The 21641-nt window shown below is 44.2% G+C and overlaps 1 protein-coding gene and 1 long non-coding RNA gene across 5 annotated transcripts in view; one reads left to right on the plus strand and one right to left on the minus strand.

The window, feature by feature from the left end:
* The window catches only part of LPIN1 (lipin 1), an 81467-nt gene that overhangs the window by 49983 nt on the left and 9843 nt on the right, over nt 1–21641 (plus strand). For 2 of the 4 annotated variants that reach the window (XM_035109829.3, XM_035109831.3), the window contains 12 exons: nt 1430–1537; nt 6194–6323; nt 7399–7723; nt 9502–9595; nt 11876–12066; nt 13459–13552; nt 14165–14234; nt 16800–16892; nt 18152–18207; nt 19787–19928; nt 20483–20631; nt 21338–21424. In XM_035109829.3, coding sequence (XP_034965720.2) covers nt 1430–1537; nt 6194–6323; nt 7399–7723; nt 9502–9595; nt 11876–12066; nt 13459–13552; nt 14165–14234; nt 16800–16892; nt 18152–18207; nt 19787–19928; nt 20483–20631; nt 21338–21424 — 1539 coding nt within the window. The remainder of the gene's footprint in view (nt 1–1429; nt 1538–6193; nt 6324–7398; nt 7724–9501; nt 9596–11875; nt 12067–13458; nt 13553–14164; nt 14235–16799; nt 16893–18151; nt 18208–19786; nt 19929–20482; nt 20632–21337; nt 21425–21641) is intronic. The other 2 variants (XM_035109830.3, XM_088665738.1) reach the window with 1 other exon arrangement.
* LOC148686197 (uncharacterized) lies at nt 5147–6219 on the minus strand. The gene is made up of 2 exons (XR_015948886.1): nt 6138–6219; nt 5147–5284 (listed from the first exon to the last, which is right to left on the minus strand). It is a non-coding gene; the product is annotated as an uncharacterized LOC148686197 (long non-coding RNA).

The following is a 21641-nucleotide window of genomic DNA, read 5'->3' on the forward strand; positions in this document are numbered from 1 at the left end:
ACCATAATTAGGATAATCAAGCATTCCAAGTTTCATCCAGACGTTGAGCTGGTTTGTGGCCGTAACTCTAAGCCAAACCATGGCTTAGCATGAATGTGAGGGTTCCTGGAGAGAACATGGTGCTCCTTTCCTGGTCTTCCCGCTGCCGTAACGTCATTCATCCATGGTTTGGCTTGGCATGTCGTCTTGAACTTCCTTCAGGCAGAGTTCAGCTTGGTGCTATGTGCGTGGAAGCCAACTCATTGAGTGCTCAACTACCTGTTACACGTGAGTGTGTGTAACCCACTTCTTCATTTCAAAGCACAGGAAGAGGAGTAGATTTGGAGTAGAGTTTCAGGGTAAAAGTGGGTGAAAACAGTCCCTGCCTGTTTGTAGTCCAACATCTCTCCTGCAGCTGATTTGAAGTGAAAAAAGTGGGCTTTCATGCGTCTCCCCTGACATCTCCATGTGATGTTTAGTGTGAGGCTGAACCTTGTAAAACTTGTTGATCTTAATCATCCATTATTAGTTGCGACTGAACATTCTGCGACACATGGATGAAAACCCCTTCGGTAGGCTGTAGCAGTCCTGATAGGATCATGTTGATGGGAACAGAATTATTTTAACTCCTACATACTGGTTTTACGATTGAACGAGGCAAGTGGAACATGAATGCAAGTGGAACTTCTCCATTGCTGGTAATGGAAGAATAAAGAACCTCACGTGAGGTCTGCCTTCCATAACACTGTGTACATGTGAGACTTCTGATTTTTGATCATATTATACTGTGGAAGGGTACTTAATCATAATATAGGATCCTTTTACTGCGATCGTTAGGTCGTGTTTCTTGCAGACCGCTCTGATTTGGGGGCAAAAATCATACAGGTGTAGGTTTTTAAAATAATAATAATAATAATCATGCAAGGGTATTAAACTTTCTCTGTTGATTTGAAAACACATTTTCTTATAACTAAAAACACGTTTTAGCAATCTCATGCTTAATCCAGTTGATAGAGAAAGGTTAAACGGCAGTGGAGCATGTTTGTGCAACACACATATTTTAGATAACATTTCTGCCTGTTTCCTCTGATGAGATCAGTTTATACTCTTCTCCCTCAAATTCTCAATTGTTACACCAGAAGAGCCCAGGGTGGATTACTGTTTTGCATATATTATTTTAATGGTGGCTGTCATATTTGCAAATGATTGCAACCTTTTGTGTGCTGTAGTTTGGTGTCTCTCTGAATGGTACGCTGACTTACTGTACATTTGCTTATAGCGATTCCGGATCTTGTCGCTTAGAAACCCAGTTCTCTTTAAGCCGAGTTCCTTGTTTTCAAGCGGGTGGGGATGTCAGTGTGTGTCCCAGCAGCATGAGTTGATTGCAGCATATCGTGGAATAATGATGCCTGTTTTTCCCCTTCCTTTTACTACACCTCACACTGTCCAGTAAGCCCAGAATTTGCCCAGGGAAGTCCTCTCATCTTACTGTTCCAGCAGATGGAGGCTTATCTAGTTCTTGCCCTCAGCAGTCTTCTCACTATCCTGCTACAGAAAGGTAGAACAGCAACTCTCCGCAAAGTTCTCGTTTGGTTTGTTGGAATGCTGATTAACCCTTTTAACACTTTTTAACAGTTTTGCAGCCTTCCTCAGACTTGCCAAACTACTCCTTATTACTAACACAGTTGCTTGGCAGCTTTCTCCAGCTCCTGTACATCTCTCCTCCTCTTCCACTTCCTTTCCCCTTATTTCTGTTGAGTGCCTGCATTTCCTCAGCATCCTTCACTGCCAAGCCCTTAGGCTACTGTCTTATCCGACACTAGGTCCCCTTTGGTCAACCCAGCTCGAAGGCAGGTAGTTTCCTCCATGGTATAACACAGGTGTACATTGCCAATGATCTTTTGTAGGCACAGGGGCTCTGATACACCTTTGGAGTTCCCCTGACCGCAGGAGCTTACTCGTTACTTCAGTGAGAGGGGAAAGCTCCACACACGCAGGTGATATGAGCACATAACCATCCATTGCCGACTAAGCGCATGTTGTCCTCTCGATCAGGGCAAGAAAGTTGCAAGAACCAGAATCTGAGGTAGACGTTTTTAGGGACACCTAAATTCAAATCTCTCTTAAACAGCAAGGGAGTTTGGGCACTTAAAAATAGCCTGATGGTTTGCTTGCTTGTTTAAAAAATGCATGTTAGCACTTCCTGTTGAAAGTTAATATGTTGAAATATGTATTTGTTCCCACAGACAAACTGCGGTGAATAGATATATAGTTTGCTGAAAAAAGAGAGAACAGGCTCTCGAGTTATAGAGCAACTGTGCTTCCTTTTCAAAGCAAGTTGTGTTTAAAAGCGGTTCGTGTTTGCGCTGGGGAAGACCGAAGCAAAATCCCAAAGGGTGCACTGCGATACAAAACGTTGTCATAGTTTAAAACAAACAAACAAGGGGAGAATTATGTTGGTGGAAGACACAGTGATGATGGCAACCCACTGGTCGTTCTTCCTTTCACAGTGCTAGCGGAGGAAGCTCCTGCATATTATTTTTTTTACCATGCTTTCATGTACGGAGGGGAAATAAGCAGCATTTAGCATCTTCCAGTACTTTCTAAGTTAAGGGAGAAGAACAGGATGTATGACTGCGTGCCATGTTTCTATACAGTGGTACCTCTACTTACGAATGTTTCTACTTACGAATGGAGCTCCGTCCGCCATCTTGGATGCGGTTTAGATAGGATTTTTTCTATGTTAGGAATCAGCAACTAGGACAGGAGTGAGGGAACGTGCGGTCCTCCAGATATTGAGGATTATACCTCCCATCATCCTTGGTGTCTGGGACTGATGGGAACTGAATTTCAACAACATCCGGGGGCACACAGCTTCCCCAGTCCCCCCCCCCAAACTAGAGGCTCTTGAGTAATACCAGCCCTGTTTCCTCAGTAATCTTTTGAAGCGAGAGAGGTATGCAGAGGATGTGGTTGCAACAGGCAACAGGGCTTGCTGGCAACCAGTTGATGTGGGTTTTCGGGAATGTTTTGAATTAGGGTGCGTTGCACAGGGTGATTTGCATTCACAAATGTTCTGATCCCCCGGTGAGTTGCTCTAATTTTGCATGTTTATTTGACTTGCATTCAGTAAACAAAGCTTGCCAAGCTTTGACGGCACATCGTTTTCAGTTGGCATCCATGTTTGTCATTCCTGATGAACTTCTGTAATAAGATTTTTGTGTACATGGACAAATGAAGCAGCGGTCTACTTTGGGGGGGGCAGTGGCGGCAGGGGGAGCAAGGCTTGCCCCTCCATCTTTCATTCCCATCTTTCATTCCCTCCCATGTTGCTGGCTGCTGACCTATATGCTTTTTGAACTGAGGGAAATCTGTAGGCAGCTCTGAAAGAAGTTCCTTTTATTCTTGGGCTTCCCCTTTGACTTAGTGGGTCCTGTAGCATTTATAGGTTCATAATGTCCTATCTGGACAGTATGTTTTGCCCGTTTTTCCTTTTTGTTGTTCCTTTCCCACTGTCTCTTGTTTAGAAGATAACACTGTATTTCCTGTTTTATGTGATGTTGCAAAATTGCCAGGAGTAGCCTGAGGTCCTTTAAATTTGCCAGAAAGTCTGCAGAAAATACAGCCACCCTTTTAGAGTAGGTGACATTTAAGCAGTGCCTGTTGGCAATGCATACATTCTGGATATAAATTTTCCCTATCTATCATCTACCATCATCTAAAGATGTATTTATTTAACAATATGTTCATACATGTTGCTTGCTTGTAATTGCAACCTCTACAAGCAAAACAGAGACATTAAAATTGTCAGTGAAATATTTTTTTTAAAATAATAATAATAAAATCTATAATAAGCTAAAAAGAGATTCAAACACACAATGGCTGCTACATTCCCGGATAGCCTTGCCTGAACTTAGCAGGAACCAAAAAGAGCGCAGTGAAAGTTCCTGTCTGAAGTTGAGTGGGTGTATTTGGGGTAAATCAATCCCTCAAATAAACAGGTTCCAAGCTATTAGGAGCTTTATATTAATAGTGATACCTTGAACTTGGTGCTGCAGTAAATGCATAACCAGTGCAGCTTTCTGAGCAGACATATTATATGCTGACAAGGTTTCACTCCACGAAGCAGCATTCAGCACTAACTGTAGTTTCCATAGCAAGAGCAAGGGAAGCTCCGCATGGAGTGCATTGCAATAACCCAGTCTTGGAAGTCACCAAGGCCTGAACTCCCTCCTCCTGTGCATTTCACACACTTCACTCCATAATTTACTTGGGAATATCATAGTCATTGTGAATTGTATCCTGAAGCTGGAATGGGTGTGATGAGCTGGGAGGTGCATTTTCAAGGTGTGTCGAGGAGCTTAGTTTGAGGAACAGTTCCAGCCTTTTAAGGCTTATTTTGGGTCCGCTCAGCTGGGTGCCAAAATACATTAGAGAAGAACAGACTGCCAACATCCAGTTTGCTGGCTCACAAACCCTCCACACCCCGATGATTCCAGATTTCTGCAGTTCCAATGAAAACGTAATCTAAGATCACACAGAACTAGTGGATGTTCTGGTGCTGTCCTTCTCCACACAGTCTAAATGTGTTTGGGTTTTTTTCCGCCCTGGGAACCTGCTTTCTGTCAAACTCCAATTTCAAACTCTTTGAGGCAACGGGGCTGTGTTATTCGTTGCAGGACGGCTTTTAAGAAAGGGATGGTGTTCTTCTGGGGGATTGCTAATACAGTACAGTAGAACACAAACAATGATCTAATGCGTTTTGATCTAATGTACGGTAGTTGGTTGGACAAACTAGTTTGTTGTATCCTAAAGTTCTTCACTAGTTGAGGTATTGTAAGAAAAGTAAGAAAATGGATCGTTCCTCTTGTTTTGCGTAAGCACATCCATAGATTCAAGTTTCAAATATTTACATCCTGATCCTCTGGGATCAACACAGTAATTTTCTGGATCAGGACATGTTTGCACAAAAATGTTTGTGCAGGGAGGTGGGGCAATGAGTCAAAGGCTGCCTGTGTAACACCCTACACAGATTTGACACTGCATACCTTGTGTGTTTGTGTGTGTGTGTGCGCGCGCTTGTGGGAGAACTGAATCAATACACCAGTTCCTTCTCCCTTCCTTCCTTCTCATCAGTCAGTGCTGCCCCTATGCATGAAAACGTTACTTGCATAAATTGATTTTTATTGCGTCCTTTGTTTTCCAAGGCAACCGTTTCGTCCACAATCAGATTAGTGGTTCATGTGACCTGTCCATTTAGGGCTGATTCAGGCATTTCCATGTTGCAGGGCTATTCTGTGTCTCCCTATGGAAGAGAATGCACTGAGTGAATTCATGCTATAGGGGGGGGTCTAACTCATTCTGTCCCAGGATATCCTTGTGATAAGGAACCTTGGGTACCCCTTTACCCTGGCTTTGGACACCTGAGGTCTAGAATTCAAGGAGTCACCTTATTTTTGGCATTATAAGTTGCTCTTAACTGTTTTTAATATTGTGTTTCAATGTTGTGTATCCCGGCCTGGGGACCTTAGGGTCAAGGGTGGGTTGTCAATCATCGTCATCATCATCTCCTGTGGCCTTTTTTTTAATGTTATCGGAACCATTGTGTGTGGCCAGCCACATTTGCACATTACCTGTTCACAAAATGTGGCTTTCCCAGGGTTTCAGAATACTAACATAGATTAGCATTTATTTGACTTTTCTCTGCAAAAGAAAGCTATGGGAGTGTATTTGTGTGCTGGCAAACTACTGATTTAGGTTACTAAGCTTTAAACCCTAAATAAACTTTCTTGGAAGTATACATCCCATTGGAAACTAGTGGGATCCAACCCCTACCCCCTACATAGGGGTAGTGGGATTCAACCCCTACATAAATGTGCTTGGGGTTGCTTGAATATTTATATTGCATCCATAGACCCACTAAGTACTTTGGAAGCAACTTTTATATTACTAGGGTTTTGAGTCTCACAAAATACTTTGCATCTAGCTTTAAAACTGTTTTAAAAGTTTTCTTATCTAACCTCATGCTTTTGGCTGCCTATTGAACTGGGCCTGTACTGCATTTTAAGTCTGAAATGCATTCAGTATGTTTCAGTTCAGATTGCCGCTAACAATATGGCTATATAAAGCATTTCAAATTGCCTTGAGGTTGTGCTTACGTTTATTGTTGTTTAAAGCATGTCTTCTCCCATTTCCTCCCCGCTTCTTTCTGCAGTCCTTCAGGTTCACGGCCCCCAACGCCTAAAAGTGATTCCGAGTTAGTCAATAAATCTTTGGAAAGGGGCGTCCAGAAGAATAATCCACAAATGCATTGGGACTGGGGCGAACTACCTCAAGCCACAAAGGTATGAGGGGGAAACCCCCACCCTGGAATATTTTCAAATGCCTATGATAAAATAGCTTCAATCTTTCTTCTGTTTTTAGAGCTGACTATCTTAAGGTAACAGAGAACTAACTAAGATATTTTAAAGGAGGCTGAAATCATAGCACCAAAACATAACTTAGTGCTATGTGCACAATCCTTGAGCTAGGATGATTCCCTCTTCTCCTCTGGTGTGGCTTCAAAAAGTTTTAAACTAACTGTAGTTTGTCATTGCATCCAATTTATATTTTATTCATTTACAGAAATTTTAAAAAATGTACCGCTATTCATTAAAAAAAAACACCAGACATCAGAGCGGTTCACAGCAATAATATATAGAACCACACATTAAAAACCATATAAAAATTTAAAACTGGAGATCATTAACTTTTACAGAAGGATAATTTCTTAATGGTCAGCAGGTGCTTGTTGGCATAGGAAAGTTTTAACATTTAAACAGGTGTTTAAATGTTAAAACAGAAGGTGCCTGCTGAACAGCTCATTCCACGTTCTTGGTTTCTTGCCAACTTGAGGGACTACCAACCAACCAAGGTGTTCTATGGGTTATGTATGTGTGTGTGAATTCCCAGGTGGTCTTCCATCCAGGCACTTCCCAGGCTCATGCCGTCTTTGCTTCAGCAGGGTGGCTGCATCATGTGCTGTATGGGTTAGCTCAGTCAGTAGAGCATGAGATTCTTCATCTCAGGGTTTGTGGGTTCGAACCTCACACAGGGCAAAAAAAGATTCCTGCATTGCAGAGCATTGGCCTAGATGACCCTCGAGGTCCCTTCTAACTACAGTTCTGTGACTTTGTGACTGTGCCTTGGGAAAGTGGTTTTCGTAGACACAACTATCAGACTGGTACCCTGATCAGAAAGTAAAGATTGGCTGTTTCTCCGTTTTTGATCATGCACTCGGCAGCAAACCCAGGGTTACTGCTGCTATGTATTAGTGTGGGTGTCGTGTGGGTGTCGTGAAAGTAGTGCTTGCTTTTCACAGCATCACATTTCTTCTTAATCAGGAAAGCATTATTAAACTGGTGTGTCTTTTCCCCCCAGACTGCTATTCCGCTCAGGCTAAAAGAATCCAGCTCTGTGGTGAATGTGAATCCTTCTGAAAGCACTCACTTTCGAGTCATTCAAAACAATGTTCTGGAGGATCTTCAGAGTAGTACTCCCTTACCTGTCCTCGAACAGGTGGATGCTGCGCTGACTCTGGAAGAACCTGAGCTTCGAGAAGGAACACCTGAGATAAATGAGCCAAATGTAGAAATGTTAGGGGCAGCTGCACCTCCACTCCCTGCAAATGAAGAAGTCAAGCAAGCTATGGCTTGCTTGGCACAGCCAACAAGCAGCAAAACCGATTCTCCCTCCAGGAAAAAAGGTAAAAGCTGCTTGTATGATTGCTTCTGGTTTTGAACCCAGGCACTGGAAAAGTTTAAGCAGTTTCTTAAGAGAAAAACTAATTGTGCATGGTGGTTTTTTTAAATGAGATAGTTGGGATGAAAGGAAGAAAGAAGTTTGTATTTTGTATAAGCAGCAGTGGAACTTAATTTGCAAAGAGGCTTTTGACTGAGATATGGAGGAAGAAAGGGAAATGTCTTCCTTAGATGGATCCAAATGTGCAAGCCTAGAGGGGATAGGGAGCATGGAGGGGGGGGTGGAAGGGAGGAAAACTGCAGATTTCTGAATTCCTCCCAGCGCCCCAAAACACACTGGCTGAATTGGCTGTTGCAGCGAAAGATGCACAAAATGTCCCGAGAAACTGTCATATTCCCATGGGCTCCTTTGGAGATTTTGTCAAAGGTTTTGTCACTCTACCTCAAACAGGTTCCAGAGTAGTTGCTAACTATGTGCAGACAGTCAGAAGCAAGTTTTGTTCAATTTACCAGGGCTTGCTCCCAGACAAGCAGAGTTGGAGGCCAATTTGAAGGTGGTCCTCTCTACCTTGCTTCCCAAAACTGACCTCTTAATTTCACTTTGGGTGAAATTCAGCAGAAGTTCCAAAAATGGAAGAAGGGCAAGCTTTGGTTGTGGGAATGTTCCAGTAAGTTTCCATCGCTTAAGCGTCAGGTGCTAGAGGAGTCCCTTGGTGGAAAGTCAGGCTCTGAACCTCAAAGGGGGAAGAGACTCGGTGGAAGAAATGCATGGAGATCCCTGGTTGTTGTTGTTGTTTTTAAAATGTATCTTGTTTACCTTGTTGTGGAAACTCGAAGCATTTCGCCTTCCACGCAGCTTTCTCAGGCTCTTACGTAGTCACGTGCTTGTGGAGCTGTGTCTTGCGTAAGTTCATTTGTTTACAGCTGTCTGTGAAAGCGAAAGATCTCTCGTTCTCAGAAGCATGCAACAGGATACAGACAAGTTTCCGGGATAGCTAGAACCCCAGCCCCCTTGAAATCAGTAGGAGGTTTCCTATTCTCTCTAGGTTTCTCCTCTTATCTTCAAGCAGAAATAATTATGATTGCTTGTTCTCTAATGTTCTGGGTGGGGTTCCCCCTCCCACCAATACTGGAAGCTATTTAGCTTTTATGTCATTGGGGCACATTTCCCCACTCCATAGCTGCACCCCCCCCCCCCGGCTTCAAGAAAATAATAAAGAGCCCTTCTGGATCAGGCCAAAGTCCAGCATCCTGTTCTCCAGTGGCCAAACTTTAGATGCTTATGGGATGGCCTCACATGAGACCAGAGAACAACAGCCCTTACATTAATTCTAAGAACATTCCGAACCAGTTTGCATGTAAATCCAAGCCAAACTGTGACTGTGCAAATGACCAAACTGGCGCGGATGCAAAGCAAAGGCTGGGGTTTGGTGCTCTTTGTTTGAAAATACAAATTCTGCACCTGCCTTTGTTGTCTTCCCCTGCAGCATTGCCCTCTCGTTCTATATTATGTTCCATCAGGAAGGGATAACTCACATGCTCCTTCCTAAACCGAGACAAAGCCCTATGGCCAAGGCAGCTTTGATGGAGATGTGGGTTGGTAGTTGCTGCCATGAGAATTAGATATTTTGCCAGTGGACCGACTGTACATCCTCAAACAGACAGACAAACAAACAAACAAACACCAGGCAAGCAGAATCTGTGGCTTCCCCTGGAGGAGAGAAATGAGTGTTCAAATCGAGTGCTTTTTTATTAATACCGTGCTTTTTTTTGCCTTTCACAGATAAGCGCTGCCGACATCTTGGTGCTGACGGTGTTTATTTAGATGACATCACAGATATGGAGCCAGAGGTTGCTGCACTCTATTTTCCTAAAAAGTACGCATGGTATTAATTAGCACTTATAATGCATCTGTCTGATTCGACAGACCACAATGGTGTGCGCATGGATCAAGAAGCAGTTTCCTAATGGTTGCAACAATGTTGGTGGAGCTTATATTCTCCAGTAATGGTGAATGATTCATTCATTTCCCCCCATAGTATTCTTCAGAGGTTGTTTAGGAAATCAGATTCTGCCGGATTATTTGTGGTTAACTATAATTTGTTGAAGCAAGCCACCTTCAGAGCATAGTTTATGAAACTGGTTTGCTTGAAACTAACCACACCTGAGATTTGCCACAGTTTAGGATTCAGATGATACAATTAGGACAGACCTGAACATTCCTTCTCACCTTCACGAGGAAGGAGTGAGAACTTTGTGGACGGTCAGAGGGTGGTGGTGGCAAAAGGTGCAGTGAGGATTCTGCCATGCATTTAAAAAATGAGGCCTCGGTGCTCCTGAAAAACGATGGTATGCGATGATGCACCTTTATTCCTATGAATATTGTACAGGCCAAAAGATAAATCGTGCAATTGAAGCAACTTTTGTATTTTCTTTGTTTTGAATTTTGAAAGTCTTAAGGGGTGGGAAGAATTTACACATGCCACTGAGTCCCTACCTTGACCCACTGCAAGTATGTTTCTTTATGCACAGACAGTTGCCTTCATGATTACTACTATTTCTATTTCAGTTACTTTTGTTGCTGTTTTTAAAAGGTATTAACAATTAAAAACAGAAACATGGGGCAGCTGGAGATATATATGTATGTATGTATATACAGTATATATATATACTCAGAAGTCAGTCTCATTGAGATAAACAGAGCTTTCTCTCCCAGATAAGAGGGTTTAGGATTTTAAGCAAAGTTGGTACCAAGCGTACCAAACTCCGTGAAAGCTCTGCTCAAGCACGGAATTTTGCATGCGGACATCCTGAAAACATCAGCTTTCATTTTAAGTGTGCTGGCAGCGGAAGGAACCGGTTAGGCTTAAAGGTGTGTGGATAATTGCTTGGTGAAACCTCAAAAGGCTGAGGGCTTTAGAAGGATTTATCACACCTTCAAATTTACCTATCCAGCCGTCAAGGCTAGAAATGTAGCTTTTTAAAAAAAGGAGTGCTGATAGCTGATGTTCCACGCTAAGAGTTTCAGGGGTAATAATAATAATAATAATAATAATAATAATAATAATAATTAATAATAATTTATTTATACCCCGCCCATCTGGCTGGGTTTCCCCAGCCACTCTGGGTGGCTTCCAACAGAAAAATGAAATAAAATAATCTATTAAACATTAAAAGCCTCCCTAAAGAGGGCTGCCTTCAGATGTCTTCTAAAAATCTGGTAGCTGTTTTTCTCTTTGACATCTGATGGGAGGGCATTCCACAGGGCGGGCGCCACTACCGAGAAGGCCCTCTGCCTGGTTCCCTGCAACTTGGCTTCTCGCAACGAGAGAACCGCTTGAAGGCCCTCGGTACTGGACCTCAGTGTCCGGGCAGAACGATGGGGGTGGAGACGCTCCTTCAGGTATACTGGACTGAGGCCATTTAGGGCTTTAAAGGTCAGCACCAACACTTTGAACTGTGCTCGGAAACATACTGGGAGCCAATGTAGATCTTTCAAGACCGGGGTGCAGCAGACAGCTCGTGTCTCAGTCCTGATAAGTGGGAACGAGCCTGGAACCAGTGTAAATAAAGCACAATTCTGTCAGTCACATACCAAGTACAGTGGTCCCTCGACTTTACAAACTTAATCCGTTCCGAATGCACATTTGTAGGTCGAAAAGTTCGGAAGTTGAAACGCAGTTTCCCATAGGGAAAAAAATATTCGGGGAAAAACGTAAGTCGAAAAAACCGCATGTAAAAATCCGTAAGTCGAAAAAGCCGCCAGCGGTTTCCGTTTGGATGTAGAAAAATTCGTAAGCGTGCAGCAATTTGTCCCGTTCGTAAGTCGAAACCTACGGATGTCGAGTAATTCGTAAGTCGAGGGCCCACTGTACATTTTTATGAAGTTCCTCTGCTCAGAAGCTTTAACCATCAGGCGAGTTGGGGGAGCCTGTTGGGCTCCAGCTCCCATTATCCCTGACCATTGGGCCGTGCTGTTTGTGGCTCGGGGAAACTGCAGACCAACAAATGTCTTCAGGTCACAGGGGTCCCATCCTGGCTGTTGTGCACAGGCCGATGCAATGCTGGCACCAAGGGAGTACGATTCAAGTTTGGGCGTGTAAGATGAGGAGCTTGTATGGGTGTTGCAGACGGCTAAGCCAGTCTTCTCTTCTCAGTGACGAACAGGCCGCCCAGTCAAAGGTTGCGAGTGAAAATGTACCCCGCTCAGCGAACCAGTCCCCTCAGACAGTCGGAAGTTCAGGTATCGATAGCGGCATCGAGAGCACCTCAGATGGAATAAGGGACCTGCCGTCCATTGCTATCTCACTTTGCGGGGGACTTAGTGAGAACAAAGAAATATCTAAAGGTATGCAGAGAGCTTCTGCGCTTCTATTTTTTTATAATACCTCTTTGTTTTACTCCTTGGCTCCTCTACTGGAAAACTAAACAGCGACCTCTTGTGGGTGTTGTACAGCAAGGCATGAGGGAACCCATTTGGGCTGCGAACCCATTGAACTTCGAATCAACACAGATTCCTCCTCCCCCCTCAAAAAATTCTGGGCATTGTTGTTTGACCCTCACACTGTTCACACAGAAACACTTAGCAAATTAAAATGCCCAGAATTCTTTGAGGGAAAGGGTGCTCTTCGAAGGTGTACGCAGCCACCACGTCACAATGAATATTTGTTCTGCAGTGAGGATCATAGGAACCTGCCTTGCGCCGAGTCAGGCCATTGTCTACACCAGCGTTTTCCAAACTTGCGTCTCCAGCTGTTTTTGGACTACAACTCCCATCATCCCTAGCTAGCAGGACCAGTGGTCATGGATGATGGGAACTGTAGTCCAAGAAAAGCGGTTTGGGAAAAGCTGGTCTACACTAAATGGCAGCGGTCCTACAGAACAGGAAACATTCCCAGCCTTGCCTCGATATGCCAAGGATTGAACTTGGGAGTTTCTGTATGCAAAGCAGATTCTCTACTGTTGAGCTATGTATGGCCCATCCCAATTCAGGTCAAACTATTTACACTGGTCCCTCCCCCCTGTACTCAACCCTTTGGGAATCAGCAAAATGCACACCACATGCTGTATTCAACATTCGTACCGCCTTTAAAAATGCCTTTTGTATCTACAATTTGAGGGGCACGGCTGCAAAAGGCACAAATGTGTTTCCTAACCATGTCTGAAGAGTGCTAAGCTTGGGTGCATAACTGCCTTCTGCTGCAGGCCAGCAAGCCCAGTTTCCCTTGAAATCCAATCTTGGACCAGGCGTTGTGCGTCATATGTCTTGCACAGTGAATGCGCATCTGCAGCAGTGTGATTTCTCAGACAATATACATCTGCATGCACTCTTGTCCCCAAAGAGGATTAGCACTTTTTATTTTTGTCCCCACCCATGCCTGTCCTGTGTCCCAGTCAGCATAACCAGTGATCGGGGAAGATGATAGGAGTCCCAACAACATCTGGAGCGAAGGATTGATTGGTAGATTGATAAATGTTTTGGTTTTCCTTCCCACTGACGCTGCAAAAATGTGCTTGTCTGTCACCTGGCAGGCTGCAACCCTCTTCTTCGGAGCTACGCTTGGCTCCAGGGATGGGATGTTGCTGGTTGGGTGGACCTGTCTTAAGGGGTGCAGTTACCCTTCTTTGGTCCCGTTATTGTCTGCTATTCAAGCAGTAGTGACGAGGTCAGCTCTGCCATATATCCCATCACTACCTGCGTCTCATGAATTCTTTCCTCCCCGCCCTCCTCTCCCGACAGAAAAGTTCTTAGAACAAGAAGTAAGTTACCAGCAGTTTGTGGACAATCCTGCTATTATCGACGACCCTAACCTTGTGGTGAAGATCGGAAGCAAGTAAGTATAACTCAGCAGAGTTATAGAAATAATGATTTTATATATATATATAAAAAACTAGCTGAGAGTATTTGAAGCTGTTTCCATAGTTCATAGAATTATAGAGTTGGAAGTCCCCTGCAGTGCAGGAATATGTAGCTGTCCCATACGGGGATCGAACCTGCAACCTTGGCGCTATCAGTGTCACGGTCTAACCAACCGAGCTGTAGCCATACAGGAGCTTCTCCAGAGAAGTGGATCAGTACATTATCCATCTTGCTCTCAGTCTTACAGATCAGTCCCGGCGCAGATGTAACTCAATGCCACTGCACTAACCTGATGGTATTATTATTATTATTATCATTGTTATTGTTGTTATGTTTGTACCCTACTTATCTGACTTGGTTTCCCCAGCCACTCCGGGTGGCTTCCAACATATATAATAACACAACAAAACATTCAACATTATATATATATATAAATAAATAAAACCCTCCCTGTAAAGGGCTGCCTATAGACGTCTTCTAAAAGCTGTATAGTTACTTAACTCCTTGAGAAGTTGTGCATTGAGGCATGTGTTGATATTTGGCAGATAGTTTCAATAATGGTGCATCAAATGTGTTTTTGACATAGGTACTACAACTGGACTACAGCAGCTCCTATTCTGCTGGCCATGCAAGCGTTCCAGAAACCTTTGCCAAAGGTGAGATTGACCCTGGAAGCCTTTTGGGGGAAAAAAATACAGGCCACCGTACCCAAGGATATAGCAATAAATAAATAAATAAATAAATAAATATCATAGGCACTTGGGACAGTGCTGGCTACCATTCGTGAATCATGCTTTTACGTGACTGTGCTTCCCAAGCTTCAACAGACTTTGGGGAAATATGGTCCTGCTTTTTTTTTCTCCTAGTCTTCCTCTTCCTGGGACTGGGATGGGAGAAGAGTTTCTGTCCTAAGCTGTGTATGTTCTGCTTGAGACACTGGCCAGGTCGACATTTAAGAACCCTTGCAAAGAGAGTTGTAATTTCAATTCTGTGTGCCACCTCCCCCCCCAAACTCACGTGGTCGAAAATGGTCCCCAGGCTAACTGCTTCATGCATTTCAGTGACTATATTGCCTTCCTTGGTCACTGCTGGGGCTACGAACCAACATTTTCTAGACTTTGGCTGAGGATGCGCTTGCGACTTCATGAATCTGACTTGTATTCGAACAGCAAACCTTGGCTGGAACTATATATACCGTGTTTCTCAAAATAAGACATGGCAGGCTTTTCACGAGTTGATTAAATATAAGACATACCCCCAAAATAAGCTGTAGTGGGGGAGCAGGTCTGGCAAGGAGAGGAAGGCGTTTAAGCGCCTTCGGAAGAGCCGGCAAGAGGCAACAGCGTGCTTGCTGGCGGCCTTCTTCTTTTCATGCCACTCGCAGTGGCCGTCTCCACCGCCGTGCTTTGGCGCTGGGCGCGTGCCCACAGCCACCTCCGCAGCCGCTGGGATCACCGTTGCTGCAGTCGCGCTCCTGGGCGCTCTCGGCGCTTCCCCCGCGGCCGCCTCACTGTGTTTTGCAGGGGCTTCCCGACGATCTGCTGAGAGGCGGGCTGATCGGGCGGCTCTTTGCCGCTACCGCAGCGCTCAGAGCGCTCGCCCCCAGTCGCCCACGCAGATCAGGGGCTTCACCTGCAGCCACAGCTGCCTCTCACCAGGCTCTTCGCGCTGCGCTCCCCAAAGCGGCTCCCATGCAGCCGCCTCTTGCCGGGCCCTCCGCTGCCGCTTCTCTCACAGCCGCCTCTGCGGCCGCTTCCTGCTCCGCCGACGCGGCCGTGCTCCTTGGATCACGGCGTTTCTTCTGCTCCCCAGCAGCACGCAAATGGGAGGGCCGGAACCCCGCTGAGCTCCGCAGCTCCGCAATATTATTATTGTGCTGTGTTACAAGGGCAGCCTTGCCGTTTTTATTTTCTGCTCCCCGGCTCTCACCTGGTCCCGTGCGGTGCGCTGCTGCCGGCTCTCACCTGGTCCTGCTGGGTCGGGGCTCGACGCAGCGCACTGTTGCCGGCTCCCACTCGAAAAAATAAGTCATCCCCCGGAAATAAGCCACCATGGGGTTTTTTGAGGAAAAATAAATATAAGACGGTGTCTTATTTTATGAGAAAGACGGTAGCCACCTGCTGTCACTAGTGCTGATTTAGGATTATTTGGAACCAGGTCTGAATCATATTTTGGAGCATTCTTTTTGCCACATTCTCTCCTGCGACATTGCTCACACAGGTCCAGTTCACACATGCATGTAAATAACCCAACTTTGCGGCATTTTTGTTGTTGTAAACGTTGGCATCAGAATATGAAAATACTATCTTGGAAGGCATTAGCATTTGAGGCAATGGAAGGGGACCTGAAAGTCTCTCCCCCCCCCCCCGCTGGCCCGGTTGCTTTATCTGTAATGGTCCATTTGTGCATGCATATCATTGCTTTATGGTTGCAGCCATCAAGTAGCAAATGCTCCTGTGTGCATCAGCACAGATATTCTTTTTTCCAGAATTTATCCAAGTGAATTTGAATAGGTTGGGCTTGCTTTAGTTGCTTTAGTCAATACCGACATAAGGCCACGTGGAGAGAATATGCACTGAACTTGCATATTTGTTTTTTGGATAAAACAAATTGTGCACTTAGGAATTTTTTTGCTGTCCAACATGTTAAGGAAATAAACTTCCTCACCATCAAGAAGCAACTAGTGGCTATTTTGGTGCTGAATGTTTCATTATACTGTATTATACCCCTTAGCCTGTACTCTCCTGAATAGCTTTCAAGAGACACTAAACCAACCATCCTGCTTAGTTTCGTTATTTTTTTACTGGGGACAGCTTACCATCTTGCCTACCCATGTTTTCTTACCAGCAGAAACCCATTATGATTTTTACTAAACAGCTGTGAAGTAGAGACTTCTTTCTCCCCACTCTCCTAAACATTATACTAATGGCTTATTATGCTTTTGTTTCGTTTTGTTTCGTTCCCATTTTCTCTTCTTCTTTTTTTAAATTTTGTAAGTGTTCTTGTTTAAGTTACTTCCGTACAGTTCTGGATACCATTAGGTTTTGCTTTGACAAGATTTGTGGTCCACAGACAGTATGTTTCCTTTGACTCTCTTTGCTTGAGTTTTAAATTGCGTGTGGTTTGTCGTTTTTTTTCTTAAAAAAATATATTTTCGTTTGCATGAGTTAGGTTACTTTTTGTTCTGTTCCATTATTTATGTTACCATCCATTTATCACAGGCCACTGTGGAGTCTATAATGAGGGATAAGATGCCAAAAAAAGGTGGAAGATGGTGGTTTTCATGGCGAGGGAGGAATAGCTCTATCAAAGAGGTAAGTTCAGAAACTAGATGGACCAAATTTTCCCCCAGGTTAGAAAACCATATATATGAGGCTGTGTGTAATGCCTGATAACCAAAAGTTTGCATTTTTGACTTTGTTCCTAAGCAAACTAAATTTAGCAGAAAGAAGAGTTGAATTCTGTAACCTGCAAACTTCATGAAGAATCTGTGGGGCGTTTTCGATAAAATTATCTTACCTATTTTGCCATTTTGCTTAATTTATTCTGCTCCTGCTCATATGAGGAGGGGTTAAGTAACGACGCAGAGCACTGAGACCTTGAACATTGAAACCTTCAGACATAGCTGAGGGCATTTCATCCGATGTTGCCTGCAGACGTTTAATTATATTCTTGCAACAATAAGGGCTAGAAACTTGTTTTAAAAACAAAAGTGGAGGTTTTCAGGATGCTGAATTCTGCACGTGATATTGCACTTGGTGTTGTTTTTCCCCCTGCATCAGCGCAGCATGCGCACAGCCCTGCATATATATGCGCTCAAGTAGTGTTCTCAAGCCACTATCTAAGAACCTAAGAATTGCCCCATGTAGCTGAGCATTATGTCTCCGAGAGTGTTCAGCCTGATTCCATCAGGAAGCTTTCAGGCAAGCCATGCTGGTGAGGGGCCTCCCCTCTTCGTACCTACCCTATATGACAGATTGAACACAATTGCTACTTGAACATTGGGCTGCCTTTTCTGATGACCGCGGGTGGACCTATCCTCCATCAAGCTTCTAAGAGCTGTGGTCTGCCAGTAGCTATTAACCATAACAACTGGTGCTCCCTCTAGGAGCAGGAGCAGCCAGTTGCTGGGAGGCACTGCCGCCCTCCCAACGGTGTTGTTGCTGCCACTTACCAGGGCAGGGCAGAGTGATGCTGAGCTCTGGAATCATTGGCTCTGCTGGTGTGCCTCTGCACCTCCAACCTTGTTCCTGCCTCATCTTGGTAAGCAGTGGTGATGCTGCTGTCAGGGAGCAATGCCACGACCCGATCCGCCATGCTGTCTGCTCCTGCGTTTTGAGTTCTGCAAACATGCAATTCACTGAGATCAGGAGGACAGAACAGAGCAGGCCCAGCGATAAGAGCAGGCCTTGCTTTTGCTTCATTCTCGGTGTTCCTCCTATCCGTTTGGAAGCCAGGGAGGTGGTGGGCTGCAGTTTCCCCTCTTCCATGCACCAGGGTAGTTCTACTGTGATTGCGTGTGTAATTTTCAGAGCCGGTTCTGTTCTTCACCTTTTTAACGTTTCGCCTACAGGAAACGAAGCCCGTGCCAGGTCTGAGTGGAAAAGAAGAGTTGAACATTCAAGACAGGTATCAGCTGTTTCTGTCCTGCTTTTCAGCTTATGTTGTGCTTTAGAAGTTTTGCTTCATTTGCCTTCTCAATAATAGCAGCAACGTACTACAGTTATATGGCCAGCCATCAGTTACATTTTCTAGGCAACGTACAAACAGTCCTGTGAGGTAGGTTAGGCCCCATGAATTTTGTAGCTGAGTTGGGATGTGGGTCTAGTTCTCCCATGTTTTGTGTGTGTGAGGAATGACCAATAAGAGCTGATGTGCAGATTCCTAATAATAATAATAAACATGATATCTTACTTCTGTTTTAACTGTACCACTTCAGATTGCAGGTGTGAATGTGAAGGAAAGTTACACCAGGAAGAGGGGGCAGGGCTAGAATTTCTGACCCCAGTGTGCCTCCTTCCTCCCTTCCTTCCTCCCTTCCTTTCCCGGTAGTTTTTCTTCATGGGGGAGACATTAACTTCCAACATATCACACTGTTATTCTGAATGTGTAGGTACAACTGTGTTGTGTGTTTATTTGTGTACACAATTGCCAGGATGTGTGACAATTTTTTAATTTAAAGAACCCTCCTCAAGTCAGTATTATGAATATGATAGCAAGCCACTGGGGTGGGGTGACTGGAGAGACCTGGTTTTAAATCCTTGCTCAACACTGGGGGGCCTCAGGCCTCTCTCTCTCTGCCTATAAGGGTGTTGTTGCGGCTACTTTTGAGTAAAGATGCCCAAGTCTGCTCTGTCTTTAAGAGTTTTATTGTGCATAGTATTTACAGTGCAGAGATAGCAGAAAACATGACCTCTCAGTCACTCCCAGAATCCAGGAGTGGGACCAGCATAAGAGTTTGGGCACCCCGAAACGCCTCCTCCCGACCTTACGTTTAGTGGCGCGCCTTAATTCAGGCGCCGGAAAGGGCTGCCTGTTCCCCTCCACCTCTTGGTCCTGGCGGCGCAGGGGCTCTCCCACATCGCTGAGCCCTGACACCTCCGTCCCGCTCACTTCCCGATTCCCCTCACCTGACCCACTGCTGCTGCTCTTACTGGGCAAAGTGCTGGTCAGCAAGAGGGGGGGTGAGGTTCCCTGTAGGAAGGTCCCCCAACACTGCCTAATCTACCCCACAGAGTTGTTGTGAAGATAAAACAGAGAGGAGGAGAATATTGACCCTGAATGTTGTCCTGAACTCTTTGGAGGAAGGATGGTATACATTTGTAAGAAACAAAATAAAAAGTAGTAAATGTTACATTAATAAACATGAGCGGCTTTACAGCTCATGCATTTACTGTTGCTATGTTTTATTGTACAGTGGTGCCTTGGGTTACAGACGCTTCAGGTTACAAACTCTGCTAACCCAGAAGTAGTACCTCAGGTTTAGAACTTTGCTTCAGGATGAGAACAGAAATTGTGCTCCGGTGGCGCAGTGGCAGCAGGAGGCCCCATTAGCTAAAGTGGTGCTTCAGGTTAAGAACAGTTTCAGGTTAAGAACGGACCTCTGGAACAAATTAAGTTCTTAACCAGAGGTACCACTGTATTTCAGTAGATGCCTATATGCATTTGCTCAGGATTATATATAATGTGCCTGTGTATGATGTTTCAGAATCAAAGATGAGTCTTCTTCAAGTGATGAAGACCCTAGAGCTTCAAGTCAACCCTTTGCATCATCAGCAAACCCTGGTCATCTTCCATTATTGTCTGGAGTGGGTTACAAAAAGACCCTTCGACTCAGTTCAGAACAGCTTGTAAGTTACGTTCACATCAACTTTTCACTCCAACTATAGAAATTAAGACACTGGGTGAAGGACAATGATTCTATTTTGGGGTGTTGTTAAAGAAAGTTTGCCTTAATGAAGTGGTTGATGTAAGAGAACATGGGGCACCCAAAAAGCCCAGGAAGGTGTTACCCAACCAGTACATTGACTGACGTTTAAAATCAATAAGAAGATTGGTTTTTAATTTTTTTGAAAAACAAAATTTTCATACTGCTTAATTGTGAAAACCTCTAAGTGGTTTACATAGCAGCTTGCTGTTGCTGAGCCTGGTATTTTATTTTCTTGTTTTACCTGCTTTGCACATTCCAGGCCATTGGCTATACAGCAGAATTCCTTATTATGCTGACTGTAATTCTGCATCCTTGTTCAGTAATGCAAGAGAAGGGACTTAAATGCGTGTGACTAAAGCGATTTACTGCCAGACCTTTAAGAACTGTGCTTTAATAATATTCTGAGCCATCTGGTTTGTCGACGCGCATAGCTTGAAATCTGGGTTTTGGTTTTGTTTGTGCTTTTTTTGACAGAAAAGCCTGAACCTTAAGAATGGCCCCAATGATGTGATTTTCAGTGTTACAACACAGTACCAAGGGACGTGCCGCTGCGAAGGCACCATTTACTTGTGGAACTGGGATGACAAGGTCATTATTTCTGACATTGATGGCACAATTACGAGGTGAGCGGTTCGCAAGGCACACAGTATTCCAAGTTCCCCTTGAGGGAAAACCGTTTTGCCTGCTTCATCAGAAAGTTCGAAATAGCAGTGTGGAAAATAATGGGAGACACTTGCAATGCTCTCTTTGCACTGGGGCCATTTTTTAAAATTGTTTAATTCAAGTTGCCCAAAAGGAGAGTTCAGCTAAACAGGAGGAAGAACTTTCTGGCAATTAAAGCTGCTCAACAGTGGAACTAACTCCCTTGGAGAGCAGCAGACTCTCCTTTGATGGAGGTTTTTACGCAGAGGTCAGATGGTCATCTGTCATGGATGCTTTAGTTGAGATTCCTGCATTGCTTAGGATTGGACTAACTAAGCAATGACTCTCAGGGTCCCTTCCAATTCCAGGACTCTTGCCCAGTTTTGGTGGCCCAGTCCAAGCTGATCATGGAACAGAAATGGAATGATGATGATGATTATGATAAATAAAGTGTTCGTATTGATTCCAATGCTACTCTAAAGTTAAAGAGGGATAAAATGGTTTTCTCTTTTAAGAGTTCTTAGAAAGAGACCACAGAAGAATTTACACCGAAAGGCAAGACTGAAACAGTGTTAACAAATAATAATTTTAAATAACTATATAAAATTGCATAGCATTTTTCTGTATTACAGTGGGCTGTTGTATTTCTTCTAGTCTATTCAATCAATAAATCCTCTCTTTTTCCAGGTCAGATACTTTAGGTCATATTTTGCCCACTCTTGGCAAAGATTGGACACATCAAGGGATTGCCAAATTGTACCATAAAGTGAGCCAGTGAGTATTATTGGGTTGTACTTGTTTTTGCTTTTATTATGTATTTTGTGGTTTTTTTAAATTGTGATTTTATACTGTGAACCGCCCTGAGACCTGCGCATATATGGTGGTGTGCAAGTTTTAATAACAATAACAATAAAAAAATATTACGTAGTTAACCTTTCACTGAATCTGGCCTTTTCTGAGAATGTTTGCATCTATTGCCTTATGCCAGCAC

The sequence above is a fragment of the Zootoca vivipara genome, chromosome 3 (assembly GCF_965207765.1).
Source record: "Zootoca vivipara chromosome 3, rZooViv2.hap1.1, whole genome shotgun sequence".
NCBI classification, from domain to species: Eukaryota; Metazoa; Chordata; class Lepidosauria; order Squamata; family Lacertidae; genus Zootoca; species Zootoca vivipara.